The sequence below is a fragment of the Cherax quadricarinatus genome, chromosome 49, assembly GCF_038502225.1.
Source record: "Cherax quadricarinatus isolate ZL_2023a chromosome 49, ASM3850222v1, whole genome shotgun sequence".
NCBI lineage: Eukaryota > Metazoa > Arthropoda > Malacostraca > Decapoda > Parastacidae > Cherax > Cherax quadricarinatus.
Genome location: NC_091340.1, coordinates 17,130,027 through 17,152,245, shown reverse-complemented (window position 1 = coordinate 17,152,245; position 22,219 = coordinate 17,130,027). Strand labels below are relative to the sequence as shown.

At 37.4% G+C, this 22,219-nt stretch overlaps 1 protein-coding gene across 3 annotated transcripts in view; it reads left to right on the top strand.

The window, feature by feature from the left end:
• The first annotated feature begins 381 nt into the window (after window positions 1–381).
• The window catches only part of LOC128697013 (E3 ubiquitin-protein ligase SH3RF3), a 264,822-nt gene continuing 242,984 nt past the window's right edge, over window positions 382–22,219 (top strand). For all 3 annotated transcript variants that reach the window (XM_053788516.2, XM_053788514.2, XM_053788513.2), the window contains exons 1-3: window positions 382–480; window positions 17,061–17,240; window positions 21,556–22,113. In XM_053788516.2, coding sequence (XP_053644491.2) covers window positions 17,106–17,240; window positions 21,556–22,113 — 693 coding nt within the window. In that variant the 5' untranslated portion in view covers window positions 382–480; window positions 17,061–17,105. The remainder of the gene's footprint in view (window positions 481–17,060; window positions 17,241–21,555; window positions 22,114–22,219) is intronic.

Genomic DNA, 22,219 nt, shown 5'->3' with positions numbered 1-22,219 from the left:
TGAACATTACCTCAACGTTACCTCAACATTACCTGAACATTACCTGAACATTACCTCAACGTTACCTCAACGTTACCTCAACATTACCTCAACGTTACCTCAACGTTACCTCAACGTTACCTCAACGTTACCTCAACGTTACCTCAACGTTACCTCAACATTACCTCAACATTACCTCAACACTGCTAAAACTGTTTATAAACACAAGTTGAAAGTCTTCTACAACCTTGTAAACAATTGCTAATTCAGAAAATAATTGTTGTAATAAATAATATTTATTGAAAGCATTAAGGTAATAATAATGAGTTTAAATAAGTGTTTGGTTGTAGTAGTGAGTGATGGTGATGGAAGGATGATATATATTGTAGGAGGAGACATTGTTGGAACACCAATGATACATGATGAAGGTGACACTAGTGTCTTATATTATGTCTTATTTGTGAGTGTTGGAGAGTCACACAGCTCATGTCAGACAACCTGGTGAGTTACTCTTGCTCTCTTAGTCATGGCTGCGACCCCTCACCACCACCTACTTCCTTCTGAAGGGTGAAGGGGGACTGGACGCCCCTTAATTGGCTTGTTGAGGAGGTCTGGCTAAGGGCCAGGCCCCTCACTGCTGCCCCTCACTGCTGCCCCTCACTTACCCACACCCATTCTTTCGTATTAAAGAGGCAAAGCGCTAAACCCTCAGGGGGCATATATCGCCCGGGACGTGAGAGGCACCAAGGTTCACGCCAAGTAAGAGGAGGAATCCACCTCCTGTGATCAAGAGCCCCTGACCAGCATCAAGGCACCTCCCACCCACAACCAAGCCATTCCAGTTTTTACTATAGTGGTACCTTAAATATATTTTGATTGGTTTAAAGATTCGTAAGTTTTCCCTAATTAACTATAATGTAGTAGATAACTCATATTGTTAGTCTTTGTGTTATCCTAGGTTAAATGTATATGATGTCCTATTGTATGTGCTTGAATCTTCTTCCTGGGTTCAAACCTGATTATTTCTCATTCATTACACTGTATAACCCATATGAGTTTAACACTTCCTTGTAATAATCATGATAATAATATTTCCATCAGTAAAATGGGTTGATAAATTAGACACGTGCAACACTTGGGTATCTTTAATGATGAAACGTTTCGTCACACAGCGGCTTCACCACTTGTCTAACCCTTGGGCACGACCTACTTCCACATTGGACAAATGTGATATTACCTACGACTGCTGCACCTCTCCTGCCTACAGTATATAAGCTACTTCTCTGCACATATGCTGTGTTCTTTTCAAGATTGTTGGACTGACCACATTGACTCAAGGCTGAGGGACTGATTACCTCAGACTCCTCCTTTTCTTCAATGTTCTCCTTTGTATGGAGTGATGAAGCCACTGTGTGGCAAAACGTTTCCTCATTAAAGATACCCAAGTGTTGCACTTTTTTCTAATTTATCAACTTGTTGGTTCTCTGAACCATTCATCTACAGTAAAATGGGTACCTGGGTGTTAGTGGACTTGTGTGGGTTGCATCCTGGGACAAAATTGACATAATTTGCGGGAAATGCTCTGCATAACAAGCAGCTTTCAATATAGTAGTATGTATGTCATTGATGTCGGCTATGTTAGAATGATAACAAATTCTCACTATAGGCAGCACACTCCACCAATATTCAATACACTAAACCTACTCACCATACAAAACATCCATACTTATTACTGCACCTATTACATACATAGAACACTTAACTCTGATATTAACCCTCCCCTCAAACATCTCCTTGCCAACCTCAACAGAACACATGACCATAACGCAAGGCACAGATCACTCTTTGATGTTCCTCGTGTCCATCTCACACTATGCAAAAACTCAATGCACATAAAAGGCCCTAAAATCTGGAATTCATTACCTGTAAATATAAAAGAAACACTACCTGTCTATAAATTCAAGTCTCTTCTCAAAGATCACTTACTCACCCAAAACCAAATAAATACTGAATAACTGAACCTTATAAATTGTATATCTTAAATGTTTCTCACAATTATATCACATAAATGTTAAACCTAAAACCCAATCTAACTTTATTATTTTTTAAATACACTACCTTACAGAATACTCCATTCTACTGAATGTACAACAATGCATACAACCATATGACCTGTCTTTGTAATACTCACTTGTGCTTTATAGTAATCTGTTTACATTAAAGTTTTATCACTGATTTCATCATTGCTTAGTTAATCTTAAGTTAATTTTAAGCCAGCCCGTAATGCTATGCATAGTATAAGTGGCTTTGGCATGCTGCTCTTATCTGTATTTTTTGTACCTCTGTATGTGTGCTCAAATTTTTAAATAAATAAATAAATAAATAAATATGTTCTGTTTACCTTATATGTGTACTTGTAGTAAACAAAGATATTATTATTATTATTATTATTATTATTATTATTTTTATTATTATTTACTAATTAATTAATAATTGCCCACAAGCAAGTCATCTTGTCTGTTTCTCAACGTTGCCTTCAGCACCGAGTCAAATTAGATTAGTATGTAAATTAGACTCTCTATTTATTTATTTATTTATTTATTTATTTATTTATTTATTTATTTATTTATTTGTTTATTTATTTTGTCTTTGCAAACAGTACATTGAGATTTTGTATTTACAATAATGGGTTGCAGTACAAAGAGAGCCTCTATTATGCCTAGGCATTATGGGCCAACCTAACATTATTGACTTACAGTGTACTTAATACTAAGGATTTTATCATAGTTGTACAGTAGGATAGTAATTATTTCATAGTTGTACAGTAGGATAGTAATTATTTCATAGTTGTACAATAGAATATTAATTATAAATGAATCAAAATTTGTATAATACAAAGATATATTTATATTCTAAAATGCTTTTGTGAAAACAATGATTCAATTATATTCCTGTCAACAATGGATAAAAGGTTCAATGTGATTGTTTCAGTTATGATGTGGGAGTACATAGGTGAGTAAGTGTGTACTGAGTATTTAGCATTTAGTCTAGGGTGATTAAGTGGCTTTTGAGAAGAGTCTTAAATTGATTTTCAGACTGGGTTACTTTAATATTTTCTGGTAATGAATTCCATATCTTGGGGCCCTTGATGTGCATAGAGTTTTTACACAGTGTGATATGGACACGAGGTATATCAAAACGAGATCTGTGTCTTGTGTTGTGGTAATGTGTCCTGTTTAGGTTGGTGAGGAGAAGTTTGAGTGGAGGGTTTATATTTGCGTGTATTGTTCCGTGTATGTAGTAGGCACATGAATAAGTATGGATGTTCTTAATGGTGAGCAGATTCAGACTTTTGAAAATTGGTGGAGTATGCTGGTGGGAGTGGGAATTTGTTATCATTCTTACTGCTGCCTTTTGCTGGGTTATTAGGGGTTTTAGGTGGTTGGATGTTGTTGATCCCCATGCACAAATTCCATATGTAAGATAAGGGTATATGAGTGAATGGTACAGTGCCAGGAGAGCTGATTGTGGAATGTAGTACCTTATCTTTGATAGTATGCCTACAGTCTTGGAGATTTTCTTGGTGATTTGTTGTGTGTGTGTCTGGAACTCAAGGCTACTGTCAAGGTGGATACCTAGGATTTTCCCTCTGTGAGTCTTGTGACTGATGATCCATTTAGCATTATGTTAATTGGATCATTTGCAGCTTTGTTTCCAAATTGAATGAAATAGGTTTTATCAGTGTTCAGGGTAAGTTTGTTAGTCATTATCCAGGCAGATATTTTCTGTAATTCAGCATTGACTGTGTTTGCTAGTATGACTGTGTTTGGGTGGGAAAATACATATGTAGTGTCATCTGCAAATAATATGGGTTTGAGTAGCTGTGATGCATTCAGTAGATCATTGATGTAGATGAGAAAGAGGAGTGGTCCAAGGATGCTTCCTTGTGGGACTCCTACTGTGATTGGTTGGGTGGAAGAGTTTGCATCATTTGCATACACATATTGAGTTCTGTTACTAAGGTATGACTTTAGGTAGTTGAGGGGGTGGCCTCTGATACCATAGTGCATTAATTTGGAGTACAGCAGTTCATGGTCGACTGTATCGAAAGCTTTACGTAAATCAATGAAAATGCCCAGCAGGACTTCTTTCTTTTCAAGTGCGGTATATATTAGTTCTAGCATGTGTATGATAGCATCATTTGTGCTTTTATTATTCCTGAATCTAAACTGACAAGGGTTTAATATGTTGTGTGAAACGTGGTAGGAATAGATCCGTCTATGAATTAATTTTTCAAAGATTTTAGAGAGCACTGGTAAGTTAGATACTGGTCTATAGTTATTCAAGTCAGCTTGGTCACCTCCTTTGTGGATCAGAGTGACCCTTGCTATTTTGAGGATTGTTGGGAAGATAGATGATTCAATGGATTTGTTAAAGAGCATTGCAATAATTGGTGACAATACTTGAGAAGCTTTTTTGTACATAAAAGCAGGCAAGTTGTTTATGTCTCCTGCCTTGTTTTTAAGGGTGTTTATGATGAGCCTAACTTCAATGGGGTTGGTTGGAGCTAGGAATAGCGTATTTGGGGAGGTACCTATGAGGTAGTCTGATGGACGGGTGTTTGTGCTTGGTATTTTGTTTGATAGATTTTTTCCTATGGTGGAGAAGAAAACATTAAGTCTGTTTGCTGTTTCGGTTGGAGTGAGTAGGGGTTCATCTGATTTTGTTTGTTTGATTGCTTTGTTTTTGGATAGCTTTTTAGTTCCAAGAATTTCAGATAGAGTTTTCCAGTTTTTTTCATATCACCTTTGATGTTATGTAATCTATTTTCATAATACAATTTATTTGACCTTATCAGGCTGGTAAGTGCTGACGAGTAATTTTTCGACTGTTCTCTAGTTATTTGACCCATTCTATGCTGTTTTTCATATTTGTGCTTTGTGTTAATGGATTTGAGGATGTTTGGTGCTAGCCAGGGATTATTCAGTCTCTTTGCTGTGATCTGTTTTGTTTTTCTGGGGCAGTGTCTGTTATAGAGGCATTGGGCTTTTTTTAGAAAATTATTTATACATTCATTCATATCTGTATGTGTTTTAAGCTCATTTTGCCAATCGATGTTATTCATAGCTGCTATAAAGTTGTTAACTGCTGTCTCGTTATGTAGTCTGAAGGTTACTTTAGTAATGTATTGTAGCAGTTTGCCCAGATTAGTTATGAGAAAGGTTGGGTAGTGGTCTGTAGTGTTGTCTGTGATTATGCCTGATTTTAAAGGGGATATGGTGTTTGTCCCTATTAAGGACATGCTTGTCTTGGAGATTCTTGTAGGTTTAGATATTGCTGGTAGCAACAGGCAGTTACTCATTGTGTTTGTGAATTCGGTTACTTGTGGGTCCTGGTCATGTAGTATGTTTATGTTGAAATCTCCTGTTAGTAGTAGGTGGTTCTTATTCATGTGTGCATCAGTAATCATGTTTCCTAGTTTTTCACTAAAGTGATAAATGTTTGACTGTGGTACTCTGTAGATGTTTATAACTGTGAGGGGTTTTTGCAGGTCTTTTGATTTAAATTTGGCTATGATATATTCTCCATGTTCATCCCTTGTGCAAGATTTATTGATACATTCGAGTTGATTTGAATAGTATATAGCTGTTCCTCCCCCTTGCTGGTCTGTTCTACAGTTGTGTATGGCCATGTAGCCAGGAATGGTATAGAAACCTGTAATATCAGGCTTAAGCCAGGTTTCTGTGAGTGTGATGATTGATATATTGGAATGAAGGGAACTGAGTAATGCTGTGAGGTCATCATAATGTTTGCTCAAGGATCTGACATTGTAGTTAAAGATGGTTATGTTATTGTTTGCACCGAGTAATGTCTTTGCTTGGTCTGCTGTGTAGTAATTACAGTTACTGGTTGATTCGTGTAATTCATTTTGTAAAAAGTTTACATCAGGATCTATGCCTGTAATCATAGGATGAGAGTAATTTTACAAACTAGATTTTTTGAGTAAAATGCTATAAGATTTACATTGAATCTACATCTAGACTTATGACTAAGGCACCATGATTAATCTAAAACTTGTAAAAATTTGAAAGAAAAAGGGATTATTACAGAATAGATAATTCAGTTATACACTTAACCCTTTCAGGGTCCGTCCCGTAGATCTACGGCTTTACGTTCAGGGTCCAAACTGTAGATCTACGCCATGATCTCAGCTCACTCTGATAAACTGTGAGTGGTAAATTTGGGCCTAGATATGAGAGAATACATCTATGTGGTATGTGTGCACCACATAAAACAAATCCTGCAGCACACTGTGTATAATGAGAGAAAAAAAACTGAGACCGTGATTTTCGATTAAAACAGCGACTTTGCAGTGTTTTTTGTATGTTTTTTTTATAGTTGTATTTGCGATTTCTTGGTCTCATTTGATAGAATGGAAGAGATATTACAGAAATAGAGATGATTTTGATTGGTTTTTGCACTTGAAATGGCTTGAAACTGAGCTCAAAGTAGCAGAAGTGTTAAATTTTTGCCGATGTTCAAGAGTAAACAAACGACCTCACACGTCTAATACACTCCAGCTGGTGGGTCAAATATACATTCACAAATGTGGTGATGATATTTATACAATTATTACAATATTGGATAACAGTAAATCTTCTATTTTTTGGTGTGAATAAAAATTCATTATGTGAATAAAAAATCAAAATGGATTTTATTTGTAAAGCCTCAAAACATAACTAATGAACAGAGGAAATGTTAGTTTAGTGCCAGGAATACCTACAGTGTTTATTCTGGACCCTATTTTGAAATTGGAATATTTTGAACTTTGTGTTAAATTGGCCAAATTACCAATTTCCAATCACTTTATTTTGTAGTTGAAACAGTTGACATGGCAATTTCTTGTGCTCAATCGATAGAATAGAAGTAATACTAGTGAAATAGCTAAGAATTTGGTCGACTGGAATAATGTAATTGGCCTAAAATGGGAGTCAAAGTCGGCAAAATCGCCGATTCGTAAATATCGCTGACACATCAAAATTCGTGAGAGCATAATTTCGTCAATTTTCCATCAAATTTCGCACTTTTTGTCTTATTACCTTCACAAAAAGATTCTCTACCATTTCAAAAGAAAAAATAAAATTTTTTTTTTTTTTTTTTTTTTTTAACCCTTTCAGGGTCCAAGGCCCAAATCTGGAGTCACGCACCAGTGTCCAAGAATTTTCAAAAAAAAAATTTGTTATTTTTTCTTATGAAATCATAGAGAATCTTTTTGTGAAGGTAATAAAACAAAAAGTACGAAATTTGGTGGAAAACTGACGAAATTATGCTCTCGCGAATTTTGATGTGTCAGCGATATTTACGAATCGGCGATTTTGCCGACTTTGACTCCCATTTTAGGCCAATTACATTATTCCAATCAACCAAATTCTTAGCTATTTCACTAGTATTACTTCTATTCTATCGATTGAGCACAAGAAATCGCCAAGTCAACTGTTTCAACTACAAAATAAAGTGATCGGAAATTGTTAATTTGGCCAATTTAACACAAAGTTCAAAATATTCCAATTTCAAAATAGGGTTCAGAATGAACAATGTAGGCATTCCTGGCACTAAACTAACATTTCCTCTGTTCATTAGTTATGTTTTGAGGCTTTACAAATAAATTCCATTTTGATTTTTTATTCACATAATGAATTTTTATTCACACCAAAAAATAGAAGATTTACTGTTATGCAATACTGTAATAATTGTATAAATATCATCACCATATTTGTGAATGTATATTAGACCCACCAGCTGGTGTGTATTAGACGTGTGAGGTCGTTTGTTTACTCTTGAATATCGGCAAAAATTTAACATTTCTGCTACTTTGAGCTCAGTTTCAAGCCATTTCCAGTGCTAAAACCAATCAAAATCATCTCTATTTCTGTAATATGTCTTCCATTCTATCAAATGAGACCAAGAAATCGCAAATACAACTATAAAAAACATACGAAAAAACACTGCAAAGTTGCTGTTTTAATCGAAAAATCATGATTTCATTTTTTTTCTCTCATTATACGCAGTGTGCTGCAGGATCTGTTTTATGTAGTGCACACATACCACATAGATGTATTCTCTCATATCTAGGCCCAAATGTACCACTCACAGTTTATCAGAGTGAGCTGAGCTCATGGCGTAGATCTACAGTTTGGACCCTGAATGTAAAGCCGTAGATCTACGGTTTGGACCCTGAACGTAAAGCCGTAGATCTACGGGACGGACCCTGAAAGGGTTAAATTGGACACTGGGGCACCACTTCAGATTTTGGCCTTGGACCCTGACAGGGTTAAGCATCTAATAGCACCTTAATTATTTTAACAAGTGAGTTTATGAACTACAGTAGATATTTACAGCTAAAATAAAGGAGTTAATGAATATAATAATAAAAGAATATATTAAAAGCAAAATCAGTAGCACCTGAGGTAGTCAATAGCACCTGGAGTATTTTAATGGCAAAATAGTGAACTTATTTCACTTTAGCCCCTGAGAATACCACTTTGATTAATTTAACAATTGTGAATATATGAACTGAGGTAGTTATATAAAGCTAAAATAAAGGAGAAAATATATAAGGGACTAAATTAAGTAGTGGTAAACAAAGTTCAATGGACAGATAGTCACTATGATATAATACTGATTTGGGAGTAAGATCTGATTTGTAATGTATAATAAGTTGAGCAATTAATTACACTATAAAAAGTAGAGAAATATGAGGTAGCTGGTACGAGCTAGCAAAAGATAGTTTTGGGACTCACACAATAATGTAATTGGAATATACACTAATTGCACACAATATAAAAGGGACTAAAAAAAGTAATGGTAAACAGAATTAAATGGACAGGTAGCAACCATGAATAACATTACTGAATAATATTACTGCATACATGAAATATACAATAATGAGAAAGGCCACAGGATGCACAGCATTACAAGTAAACCTTACACTAGTTTTCAGAACTACATTCTTTGTTTTTTTTAAGGATCTATACATGGTGTTAACATAAGGGTGTTAAATAAATGGCTTACTAAAGGGAATAAATACATATATAAATATATTTGCAGATACAGTACTAAAAATTAAGTGCAATAAATAATAAAAGTGATTGTATATTCCTTCAGGATTACTTGAATAAAGTGAGCAAATAGTAATAGATGGATTATGAAATTTAATAGTGATAAATACCATGTAACAGAAAGGGAGAGAAACTGAAATCATGAAACATGAAAAATAGGCTGCATAATAAAATACTGAAAATGCCAGATAGAGTAATGGACCTAGCAGTTATTAAAAATTGTTACCAGAAGAGAATACAAACAAGATTGTGAGAGTCTTGTATGCTACACTGGCAGATTATAAAATAGCTTTTAAATATACATGTGGATGAAGAAATGCTAATGTTGTTTACAACATTTATTAGGTCATTTTTGGAATATGCAGCAGTTTGGTGCATTCCATGGAAAATGTGGATAAGGTAGGAAAGGTCCTAAGAGCTACAAAAATGGTTACCAGAGATAAAATGAGTTTTGATGAATGGTGAAAGCACTATAGACTCCCATGCTGGATGATAGGAGTAAGTTTATTCAGCTGCAGTTACACAATAAGAGCAATTTACCTAGTATAGCCCAAAAGAGTGAGAGTGGCATTTTTCTTATGAGACATAATAACTACATATAAGGTCATAAATTTTTCTCTCTTTCAACAAACTGGCCATATCCCACCGAGGCAGGGTGACCCAAAAAGAAAAGCAAAAGCTTCTCTTTTTAACCCTTAAACGGTCCAAACTTATATATACGTTCATTCGCGCAGCGACTCGAATATTTTGAATTTTTTTTTTTTTTTTATAGAAAAAAGAGCACATTTTTTTTAAGTATTTTAGAATAAAAAAAATTTTTAGGGTCAGTACTTACCAAGATATGAGGCCGAGAAGTTGGCACTGGATGCTCATGTGACAGCAACATTGAGTCTTGCCACTTGCAGAAGTGTTGCCGATATACCTTTTTTTCTATTTTTCATATTATTTTATGTAATTTTTATGTTCTGATAATTACAAATTGTAGTAGTTCTTGTCATTTTATAACTAATCTTTGTTCTGACACTAGTATTAGGTACTGAAGTTGTACTCAAATTGTCACAAATACACTGACAGGTGAACATTTACACCTGCCTTGGCCATTTACTATTGTCTTGGAATATCTACAAAGTATTTATATGTCCCAGCAATGTTTTAGATATGTGGAAGTATATAATAACAAGGAGGAGGAGGAGAAGGAGATGGAGAAGGAGATGGAGGAGGAGAAGGAGATGGAGGAGGAGATGGAGATGGAGGAGGAGATGGAGATGGAGGAGGAGATGGAGATGGAGGAGGAGATGGAGATGGAGGAGGAGATGGAGATGGAGGAGGAGGAGATGGAGGAGGAAATGGAGATGGAGGAGGAGGAGATGGAGGAGGAGGAGGAGGAGATGGAGGAGGAGGAGGAGATGGAGGAGGAGATGGAGGAGGAGGAGGAGATGGAGGAGGAGGAGGAGATGGAGGAGGAGGAGGAGATGGAGGAGGAGGAGATGGAGATGGAGGAGGAGATGGAGATGGAGGAGGAGGAGGAGGAGATGGAGATGGAGGAGGAGAAGGAGATGGAGAAGGAGATGGAGGAGGAGATGGAGATGGAGGAGGAGATGGAGATGGAGGAGGAGATGGAGATGGAGGAGGAGATGGAGATGGAGGAGGAGATGGAGATGGAGGAGGAGATGGAGATGGAGGAGGAGATGGAGGAGGAGGAGATGGAGGAGGAGGAGGAGATGGAGGAGGAGGAGGAGGAGATGGAGGAGGAGGAGGAGATGGAGGAGGAGGAGGAGATGGAGGAGGAGGAGGAGATGGAGGAGGAGGAGATGGAGATGGAGGAGGAGATGGAGATGGAGGAGGAGATGGAGATGGAGGAGGAGATGGAGATGGAGGAGGAGATGGAGATGGAGGAGGAGGAGGAGGAGGAGGTGGAGTTGGAGGAGGAGTAGGAGATGGAGGAGGAGAAGGAGATGGAGGAGGAGAAGGAGATGGAGGAGGAGAAGGAGATGGAGGAGGAGGAGGAGGAGATGGAGATGGAGATGGAGGAGGAGATGGAGATGGAGGAGGAGATGGAGATGGAGGAGGAGATGGAGATGGAGGAGGAGGAGGAGATGGAGGAGGAGGAGGAGATGGAGGAGGAGGAGATGGAGGAGGAGGAGAAGATGGAGGAGGAGGAGGAGATGGAGGAGGAGATGGAGATGGAGGAGGAGATGGAGGAGGAGATGGAGATGGAGGAGGAGATGGAGGAGGAGGAGGAGAAGGAGAATAATAATAATATAATAATAATAGTAATAATAATAAGTAATAATGATAATACGTAATAATAATACGTAATATAATAAGTTCCCTTGAAGCATGAAAAACAAAGTCCACCCCTGACAGTGGCATGATAAGGGGAGATAACATCTGATGAGAGCTGACATTTGATGAGCATACACGAGGGTGGGGGAGGGTGCAGCTGATGAGAAAAGATTAGATGACCATCCCCCTCCCTTTTGATTTTGCTTTTTGCTGGTACCTGGACTTTACCTGGAGAGAGTTCCAGGGGTCAACGCCCCTGCAGCCCGGTCTGTGACAAACATTTCTCTGTCTGTCTATTTGTCTGTCTGTCAGGCTCCTGGTCTATCTGTCTAGCTCTCTGTTTCAGAGAGAGCCACAAGACTGCATCATCACTTTCACTCACATCTTCAAGCAGAGTATAGCACTTCGGAGTTTTGGGTTATCCTAGGTAATTTATACTACGTATACTTGTATTTATGTGTACCTGTGAGACAGATAGACAAAGACAGATTGAAAGAGATAGAGACAGATAGACAAAGCCAGAGACAGACAGACAGATAGAGAGACAGAGACAGATAGACAGAGATAGACAGATAGATAGAGATAGACAGAGATCGACAGACCCTTAACTTGGGGTTAACATCACTTTCCTCTTAAAAGAGAAGTGTTAATATGGCATTACATCAGTGAATCCTTGGTGTTTGACGCACTGTTTGCTCTAGCTGGCGCTCAGTTTAACTGGCGCTCCCACAAGGTACTAAGTGGCCCCAGATTTTTTTGATACTGCGCACACCGAGTGTTAAGACCAATTCTATGCTGACCAGGCATCTCAGGCCAATCGTGCCAAATTTGGAAGCAGGAAAAATAAAACGTATATATACGTTTGGGGTGCTACGCATAAGAATGTATATAATGTATACGTTTGGACCGTTAGGGGTTAACTTTAGTATTGTATATAGGAGAATGGGTTACTAGCCCCTTGCTCCCAAAGCCATAAATGTTTGTGAAATATTAGATTTTTTCATATCTGCAACAGGAATAACAAGACGTCTCAGCTTTAAATTGAGAAAAAAGTGAAACCCAGGGGGTACTAGAAAATTTTTCTTTGCAATCAGAGTAGTAGATCAATGGAAAGAATTAAGAGTATGTATTAAATGGTACAGCCATTGAAAAGTTTAACCCTTTCAGGGTCTGTGCTGTAGACCTACGGCTTTATGTAGAGGGTCCAAACCATAGATCTATGCCATGAGCTCAGCTCACTCTGATAAGCTGTGAGCGGTAAATTTGGGCCTAGATATGAGAGAATACATCTATGTGGTATGTGTGCACCACACAAAAAAAATCCTGCAGCACACAGTGCATAATGAGAGAAAAAAACTGAGACCATAATTTTTGATTAAAACAGCAACTTTGCAGTGTTTTTTGTATGTTTTTTTATAGTTGTATTTGTGATTTCTTGGTCTCATTTGATAGAATGGAAGGTATATTACAGAAATAGAGATGATTTTGATTGGTTTTAGTATTGAAAATAGCTGGAAACTGAGCTCAAGGTAGCGGAAATGTTAAATTTTTGCCAGTGTTCAAGAGTAAACAAATGACCTCACACGTCTAATACACGCCAGCTGGTGGGTCTAATGTATGTTCACAAATGTGCTGATATTATTTATACAATTATTACAATATTGCATGACAGTAAATCTTCTATTTTTTGGTTTGAATAAAAACTCATGTGAATTAAAAATCAAAATGGAATTCATTTGTAAAGCCTGAAAACATAACTAATGAACAGAGGAAATGTTAATTTAGTGCCAGGAATGTCTGCATTGTTTATTCTGGACTCTATTTTGAAATTGGAATATTTTGAACTTTGCACTAAATTGGCCAAATTACCAATTTCAAATCACTTTATTTTGTGGTTGAAACAGCTGAGTTGGCGATTTCTTGTGCTCAATCGATAGAATAAAAGTAATACTAGTGAAATAGCTATGAATTTGATCGACTGGAATAAGGTAATTGGCCTAAAATGGGAGACAAAGTCGGCAAAATCGCCAATGCGTAAATATCGCTCACACATCAAAATTTGTGAGAGCATAATTTCGTCAATTTTCCATCAAATTTCATAGTTTTTGTTTTATTAACTATAGAAAAAGATTCTCTACCATTTCATAAGAAAAAATAACAAAATTGTTTTTTGAAAATTCTTGGACACTGGTGCACACTTTGAAATTTGACCTCTGGACCCTGAAAGTTTTAATATAATGAACAGGTGATTATATCATGAATAGGTAATTACAGTGGTGTTGTCTTAAATGGGAAAGCCTCTAGTTATGCATTGCATTTCAACAATTAAAACTATAAACTTAAAATTACTTACTGTTGATTATCTCAAAGATAAATTGTGTAATGCTAAGATTAACTAAACAGATTTCTCCAAGGTTAATTTTATCAATCAAAACTGTCTATGTATAATAGCAATGTAGTATAAGGGGGGCAGTAACACAAAATAGTATTGACAGTACAGTATTAGTATTTCATATAGTAATACGTACTGGAACCCCGAATTTCGAACGCATCAACTATCGAGCACTTTGAGTTTCAACCGCTTTTTTCACACCAATTTTGTCCCGAGTACCAAACGTGCCCCGTGTTTCAAACTGTGTATCAGACCTGTCTGCCTGCCTGCTCCTGGCTGCGTCCCCTGCACAGGCATCGTGAACCAGACTGGCTTTGTTTGTGCTTGAGTGAGCACTAACCTGCATGCTCATTTAACCCTTTCAGGGTCCCCAGGCCCTCTCCCAGACATGTTCTGAGGGTCGCCCAAATTTCAAAAAAAAAATTATTTTTTCTTATGAAAAGATAGAGAATCTTTTCCCGGTCATAATGACACCAAAAGTATGAAATTTGATGGAAAACTTGCGGAATTATGCTCTCGCGAAGTTAGCGGTCTCGACGATGTTTATGCATCGGCGATTTTGCCCACTTTGAGCCCTATTTTCGGCCAATTCCAGTGTACTAGTTGATAAAAATCATAACTATTTCACTAGAACTTCATTTTTTCTATCAAATGAGTACAAGAAACCACTCATTTACCGATTTCAACTATCCAATACAGTGGTCAGAATTTAGCAATTTTGCCAATCTCACACAAATTTCAAAAGATGCCAATTTCCAAATAGGGTCCAGAATAAACAAGAAAGACATTCCTGGCACTAAAATAACATTTCCTCTGTTCATTAGTCACGTCCCCATGCCCCTCCTACATTCTTTTGCTTTCCACTTTCAATTTTTATTCTCACAAAAAATAGAAGATTTACTGTTATGCAGATTACTGCATTAGTGTAGAAATGGTATAAATAATATTGGCGCACTTGTGAAAGAATATTAGACTCACCAGTTGACGTGTATTGGACGCTTAGCATGATTTGTTTACTTTTGAACTTTGGTAAAAATCAAACATTTCTGCTACTTTGAGCTCAATTTCAAGGTACTTTTCATTGTAAAACCAGTCAAAATCATCTCAATTTCTGTAACATGTCTTCCATTCTATAAAATGAGACCAGGAAAACTAGAATACAACAATAAATACCATACGAAAATACAGTGCAAAGTCGCTGTTTTAATCCAAAAAACACAAAGTTTTTTTTTCTCATTACACACTGTGTGCTGCAGGATTTTTTTTATACTTCACACACTGACCACATAGACCCATTCTTTCATATGTAGGCCTACCAACTTTCTCTCACTAGATTTGAGGGCGCTAGAATTTAGGTGTACTAGTATGTCAAAAACCCTGGTGCGTAAGCTGTACTAGTATGTCCGAAACCCTGATTGGGTTAAACATTTCACAATTAATTCATTGTGTTTGGTGCCTGTTTATTAAGTGTGACTGTGAAATAAGCTACCATGGTGGTGATGGTGGACGGTGGTGGTGGTGGATGGTAAGATAAGATTTCGTTTGGATTTTTAACCTCAGAGGGTTAGCCACCCAGGATAACCTAAGAAAGTCAGGGCGTCATCGAGGACTGTCTAACTTATTTCCATTGGGGTCCTCAATCTTGTCCCCCAGGATGCGACCCACACCAGTCGACTAACACCCAGGTACCTACTTGCTGCTAGGTGAACAGGACAACAGGTGTAGGGAAATGTGTCAAAATGTTTCCACCCACCGGGAATCGAACCCGGGCCCTCTGTGTGTGAAGCAGGAGCTTTAGCCACCAGGCCACCGGGCTACATGGTGGTGGTGGTGGATGGTGCCTTTTTCAAAGATTAAGGAGATTTGTGCAGTGTGGAATAAGGTGCAGGCATTTGCTGAAAAATATCACCCTAAGCAAGCTGAAACAAGCCATCTCTGCAACATGTTCAGTGACAGAACCATGTCCCATTTTAGGGAAATCTTAAAGAAGGGAAGTAACCCCAGATAAGATCTTGTTACCTAAAGTCTTTAAGGAAGGGGATTCTCCTTCCAAACACTAAGTGCTCCCTCACACCACCTCCCTGTCTTCCAGATGCCACCAACAGTCTTCAATAAAGGTAAGTATGGAGTATAGAGGAGGTGAATGTATTTAGATATTTAGGAGTGGACGTGTCAGCAGATGGGTCTATTAAGGATAAGCTGAATCATAGAATTGATGAGGGGAAAAGGGTGAATGGTGCACTTTGGAGTCTGTGGAGACAAACAATATTGTCCGTGGAAGCAAAGAGGGGAATGTATGAGAGGATAGTTGTACCAACACTCTTGTATGGGTGTGAAGCATGGATGATGAACGTTGCAATGAGGAGAAGGCTGGAGGCAATGGAGATGTCATGTCTGAAGGCAATGTGGGGTGTGAATATAATGCAGAGAATTTGTAGTTTGGAAATTAGGAGAAGGTGTGGGATTACCAAAGGGCTGAGGAGGGGTTGTTGAGGTGGTTGAGACATGTAGAGAGAATGGAACAAAATAGAATGACTTCGAGAGTGTATAAATCTGTAGTGGAGGGAAGGCGTGGTAGTGGTCGGCCTAGGAAGGGTTGCAGGGAGGGGGTAAAGGAGGTTTTGTGTGCAAGGGGCTTGGACTTCCAGCAATGAGCATATTTGATAGGAGTGAATGGACACAAATGGTTTTTAATACTTGACGTGCTGTAGGAGTGTGAGCAAAGTAACATTTATGAAGGGATTCAGGGAAACTGGCAGGCCGGACTTCGAGTCCTGGAGATGGGAAGTACAGTGTCTGCACTCTGAAGGAGGGGTGTTAATGTTGCAGTTTTATAACTGTAGTGTAAAGCACTGCTCTGGCAAGACAGTGATGGAGTGAATGATGATGAAAGTTTTTCCTTTTCGGGCCACCCTGCCTTGGTGGGAATCGGCCGATGTGTTAATAAAATAATAACAAATTAAATGTTTATTTATCTGTTACTAATTGTACTATGTATATTTGTTGTGTGTATGTAAAACTATAATTAATATATATAAAATGTATTTTTTTTTTTTTTTGGTGAATATTTCTAAGTTTCTGGAACGGATTAATTGTATTTACATTATTTCTTATGGAATATATTGCTTTGAGTTTCGAACATTTCGACTTTAGAACTAGCTCCTGGAACGGATTAAGTTTGAAACTCGGGGTACCACTGTATATAGTTTTAAATGCTTCAGGAATGCTTTTTGCCAATACTATTTTAACGCACTGGCAATAAAAAGTTTTTGTGTTTCTTTCAGATAGTGAAATGAGGTTGTAATGTAGTTTTGGCACCTGGAGTGAGGATGGAGCAGTTGCTACTGAGTGATGCATTAGAGTGTTCAGTGTGCTTAGAGCAGCTTGGTTGCACTTCTCGGGTCCTCCCCTGTCAACATACATTTTGTCGTCGTTGTCTCAATGACATTGTACAGACTCATAAGGTAATATTTCACATGTACAGATACAAATTAAAGCTAAAACAATTTTAGACATGACTGGTTTTAATACTTTATGGAATCATAACTTTGATATCTTTAACTTTTTGACTGTTTCGGTCGTATATATATACGTCTTACGAGCCACCGTTTTTTAACGTATATATACTCAAATTCTAGTGGCTTCAAATCAAGCAGGAGAAAGCTGGTAGGCCCACATGTGAGAAAATGGGTCTGTGTGGTCAATGTGCACCATATAAAAAAAAATCCTGCAGCACGCAGTGCATAATGAGAAAAAAAAAACTCCGACTTTTTTCTTTTAATTAAAATGCCGACTTTGTGGTCTGTTTTCATATAGTATTTATAGCTGTATTCTCGTTTTCTTGGTCTCATTTGATAGAATGGAAAACATATTATAGAAATAGAGGTGATTTTGATTGGTTTTACTATGAAAAGAACCTGGAAATGGAGCTCAAAGTAGGGGAAATGTTTGATTTTTGCTGATGTTCAAAAGTAAACAAATGATGTCATTTTGCAATAAATGTCCAAGTAGCCATTCTAATATGCAGTCATGAATGGGTTGACATTATTTATACAATTATTACAGTATTGCAGTAGTCTGCATAACAGTAAATCTTCTATTGTTTGTTTGAATAAAAATTCAAAATAGAAAGCAAGAGTAATATCAGAGGGGCCTGGAGATGTGACTGATGAACAAAGAAAATGTTATTTTAGAGCCAGAAATGTCTGCATTGTTCATTCTGGACCCTATTTTGAAATTGTCATATTTTTTTAATTTTCGTGAAATTGGCCAAATTGCAAATTTCTGAGCACGTTATTGGGTAGTTGAAATTGGTAAATGGGCAGTTTCTTGTACTCAATCGATATAACTAATCGAGTTCTAAAGAAATAGCTGAGTTTGGTCTACTGGAACAATGGAATTAGCTGAAAATAGGGCTTAAAGAGGGCGAAATCGCTGATTCGTAAATATCGCCGAGGTTGCTAACTTCACGAGAGCGTAATTCCATCAGTTTTCTATCAAATTTCGTTCTTTTGGTGCCATTACAATTGGGAAAAGATTCTCTTATTTCATATGAATTTTTTTTTTTTTTTTTTTTTTTTTTTGTGACACCAGGAGACACCTCAGGATTTGGGGTTGCGACAGTCAAGGGGTCAATATAACTTTGATATATGTATCTTTGAAGGCCTACACGAGTTTTCCTATTCTCATCTGTTGACAATTTTTCTTTCTCCGTGTTTCCTTAATTGCATCAGCTGATTACAAGTTCATTTCTTTGCATTTGTTTTCTGAGCCAACTCAAGACAGTGTATCAGATTGTTTTTCACTAAATACCAACTTTCATTATTAGAATTGTCATCATTGTACTTTTGGCAATTGAAAAAATGAATATTCGCTAAGACTCTCTATTGATCTAAGGAAAGCTTTTGATACAGTAAACCACAGCATCCTATTTCATAAATTTGATCATTACAGTATCAGAGGCCATGTACTTGCATATATAAAGTCATACCTTACTAACCGACAGCAGTACATGTCTGTTAGGGACACAACCTCCTAAACAAGACTTCTGTACATTGGTGTTCTTCAGGGAAGTGTCCTTGGCCCCCCTACTTTCCCTTTTATACATCAATGGCCTTGCAAGTGTATTTCAGCAACTTAGACCTATTCTCTTTGCTGATGACACAACTTTTGTCATCTCACACCCAAAACCAGCATCACTCAGTAACATTGTTAATGAAGACCTCTTAAAAATGTCAACCCGGATGACTACCAATAAACTTACACTTAACATTGACAAAACCTTCTATATTATGTTTGGGAGCAGAGCAAGTAATATCCAACTAAACACTGATTAACAACACAGTTATTGCTAAACACAATAAGGGAAAATTTCTGGGTCTGCACCTTGAGAGCAACTTGAAATTCATCACCCATATCCAACACGTTACAAAAAAAAAAGTATCCAAAACAGATCGGATCCTCTCAAAGTTTTGTTATTGTGTACCACAAGCAGCATTACTTACATTATACTATTCACTGATCTACCCCTGCCTCACCTACACTATTTGTGCCTGGGGATCCACAACAGCAAATCGCCCTAAGCCAATACAGTGGACCCCCGCATAACGATTACCTCCGAATGCGACCAATTATGTAAGTGTATTTATGTAAGTGCGTTTGTACGTGTATGTTTGGGGGTCTGAAATGGACTAATCTACTTCACAATATTCCTTATGGGAACAAATTCGGTCAGTACTGGCACCTGAACATACTTCTGGAGTGAAAAAATATCGTTAACCGGGGGTCCACTGTAATTCCTCAACAAACAGCCGCAGTATAAATGATCACACAGTCCACTGCTACACCCCTCCCCCCCCCCTCCCAACTCTTCAAAGACCTAAATCTACTTGCTGTGTAAAACATTCACTCTTACACTATGCATCAAACATTTACAGAACAATAAATTCTAATATTAATCCAGACCTGAAACAATTTCTTGAAAGTTGCAACAGAACCATTTCTGAGACATAGTTCCAGGCACAGAAATCTCTTTGACATTCCCCCTGTCCGGCTAAATCTCTGTAAAAATTCACTGTACATAAAAGGGCTCAAAGTCTGGAAAACACTTCCAGAAATTTTTAGAGCCACTGTCTCAGCTAGCATCTTCAAAACTACTGTTCAAAAACACCTCTCCCTAACATATTCCAACATCAGCTAAATATGTGAAAGCTCTGTATCCATATTCTTAGTGTCACAAACATATGGAAAAAATATAATCTTAATATCTGTAATCCTCGCAGCCATTAACCCTTTCAGGGTTGGTAGGCACTCTCCTAAACTTGTTCTCAGGGTCGGAAATTTTTTTATTTTTTTTTTTTATTTTTTTCCTTTGAAGTGATAGAGAATCTTTTCCCAATCATAATGACACCAAAAGTATGAAATTTGATGGAAAACTTACGGAATTATGCTCTTGCGAAGTTAGCGGTCTCGACGATGTTTACGCATCAACGATTTCACCCACGTTGCGCCCTATTTTCAGCCAGTTCCAATGTACCAGTCGACAAAAATCATTACTATTTCGCTAGAACTCCATTTTTTTCTATCGAATGAGTACAAGAAACCACCCATTTACCGATTTCAACTATCCAATAAAGCGGTCAGAAATTGGCAATTTTGCCAATTTCACACAAATTTCAAAAGATGCCAATTTCCAAATAGGGTCCAGAATAAACAAGACAGATATTCCTGGCACTAAAATAACATTTTTTCTGTTCAATAGTCAGGTCCCCAGGCCTCTCTTACATTTCTTTTGCTTTCCACTTTGAATTTTTATTCTCACAAAAAAATAGAAGATTTACTGTTATGCATACTACTGCATTAGTGTAGAAATGGTATAAATAATATCAGTGCACTTGTGAAAGAATATTAGACGCGCCAGTTGATATGTATCGGACGCGTGGCATGATTTGTTTACTTTTGAACTTTGGCAAAAATCGAACATTTCTGCTACTTTGAGCTCAATTTCAAGGTACTTTTCATTGTGAAACTAATCAAAATCATTTCAATTTCTGTAATATGTCTTCCATTCTATAAAATGAGACCAGGAAAACTAGAATACAACCATAAATAGCATACGAAAATACACTGCAAACTCACTGTTTTAAAGCAAAATCACGGTCTGAGTTTTTTTTTTCTCATTATGCACTGTGTGCTGCGGGATTTTTTTTATACTGTGCACACTGGCCACATAGACCCATTCATTCATATGTAGGCCTACCAGCTTTCTCTCCCTAGATTTGAAGGCGCTAGAATTTATGCGTACAAGTACAGTACCAACCCTGGTGTGCAAACCGTACTAGTATGGCACCAACCCTGAAAGGGTTAAAACATTGGTAAAACTTGATAAAAGCCATATAGCATGTACTAATATGATATTCAATTCTTTTGTATTCATTGTAATTCCTAAATTTATATTTGCAACTACCTAAGAGACTATATAAAACCACTCAGTTTGTCATCTTATTAATCTTAAGTTAGAATTAAGTGTGTCCGGAATGCTCTGCATATTAAGAGGCTTTCTTCATGCACACCTAAATGTCATCCACCTCTGTACAAACATTGTATCATGCTGAAATAAAGTATCTTATCTTGTTGGTGTAACAGTCTCCTGAAAAACTTACTGGAAAATTATAAAGAATTTTCAGCCTTATTCCAAGTTTTAAATTGCACAAAGTATAATTTATTTATGTCTGAATAGGAAATGTTTTATACTTTTATTTTATTATACTGTTTTTTCAGGAGCTGAGATGCCCAGAATGCCGCGTATTGGTAGAGGTGCCTGTGGACGAATTGCCTCCAAATATTTTATTAATGAGAATATTGGAAAGCATGAAAAGTGCTCCACGATGTGCATTAAACCAACCTCTGAAGCCATCTCAGACAGTGCCTCATCCTAGTCAGCCTCCTGGCAGGCCTGAATCGCAAGATGGTGCTCCCCTTAATGAAGCTCCTCCACCACCCTCGCTTCATGGCTTCTCGTCCACCTCATACACAGGATCATCCTCCACTTCTGAAGTTCCACCTTCCTCTGGAGGGCATTTAGCTGGGATTGCTGGTGGAGGGACTAGAAGTACAGGAGGTTCCTCTGAAGGAAATGGTGTAAACTGCAACAGTTTGGGAAGAGGAGGAGGATATGGAAGATCACTTGGACGTGAAGGAAGCACTACTGAAATTGGTACAAGTTCATCAATGTCTGGTGTCTCATCCCTTGGCATCATTAACATGAATATCACCACCTCATCTGCTTCTCCTGCTTCACAGACTGTGTTACTGCCGATTGTGGCACAGCAAAGACAGGTAAAGTTACTTTATTTGATTATTTTAAAGTTTAATTAAATGGAAGAACTTTATAAAGTTGGGATGTTTGAATGTGTGTGGATGTAGTATAGATGATAAGAAAGAG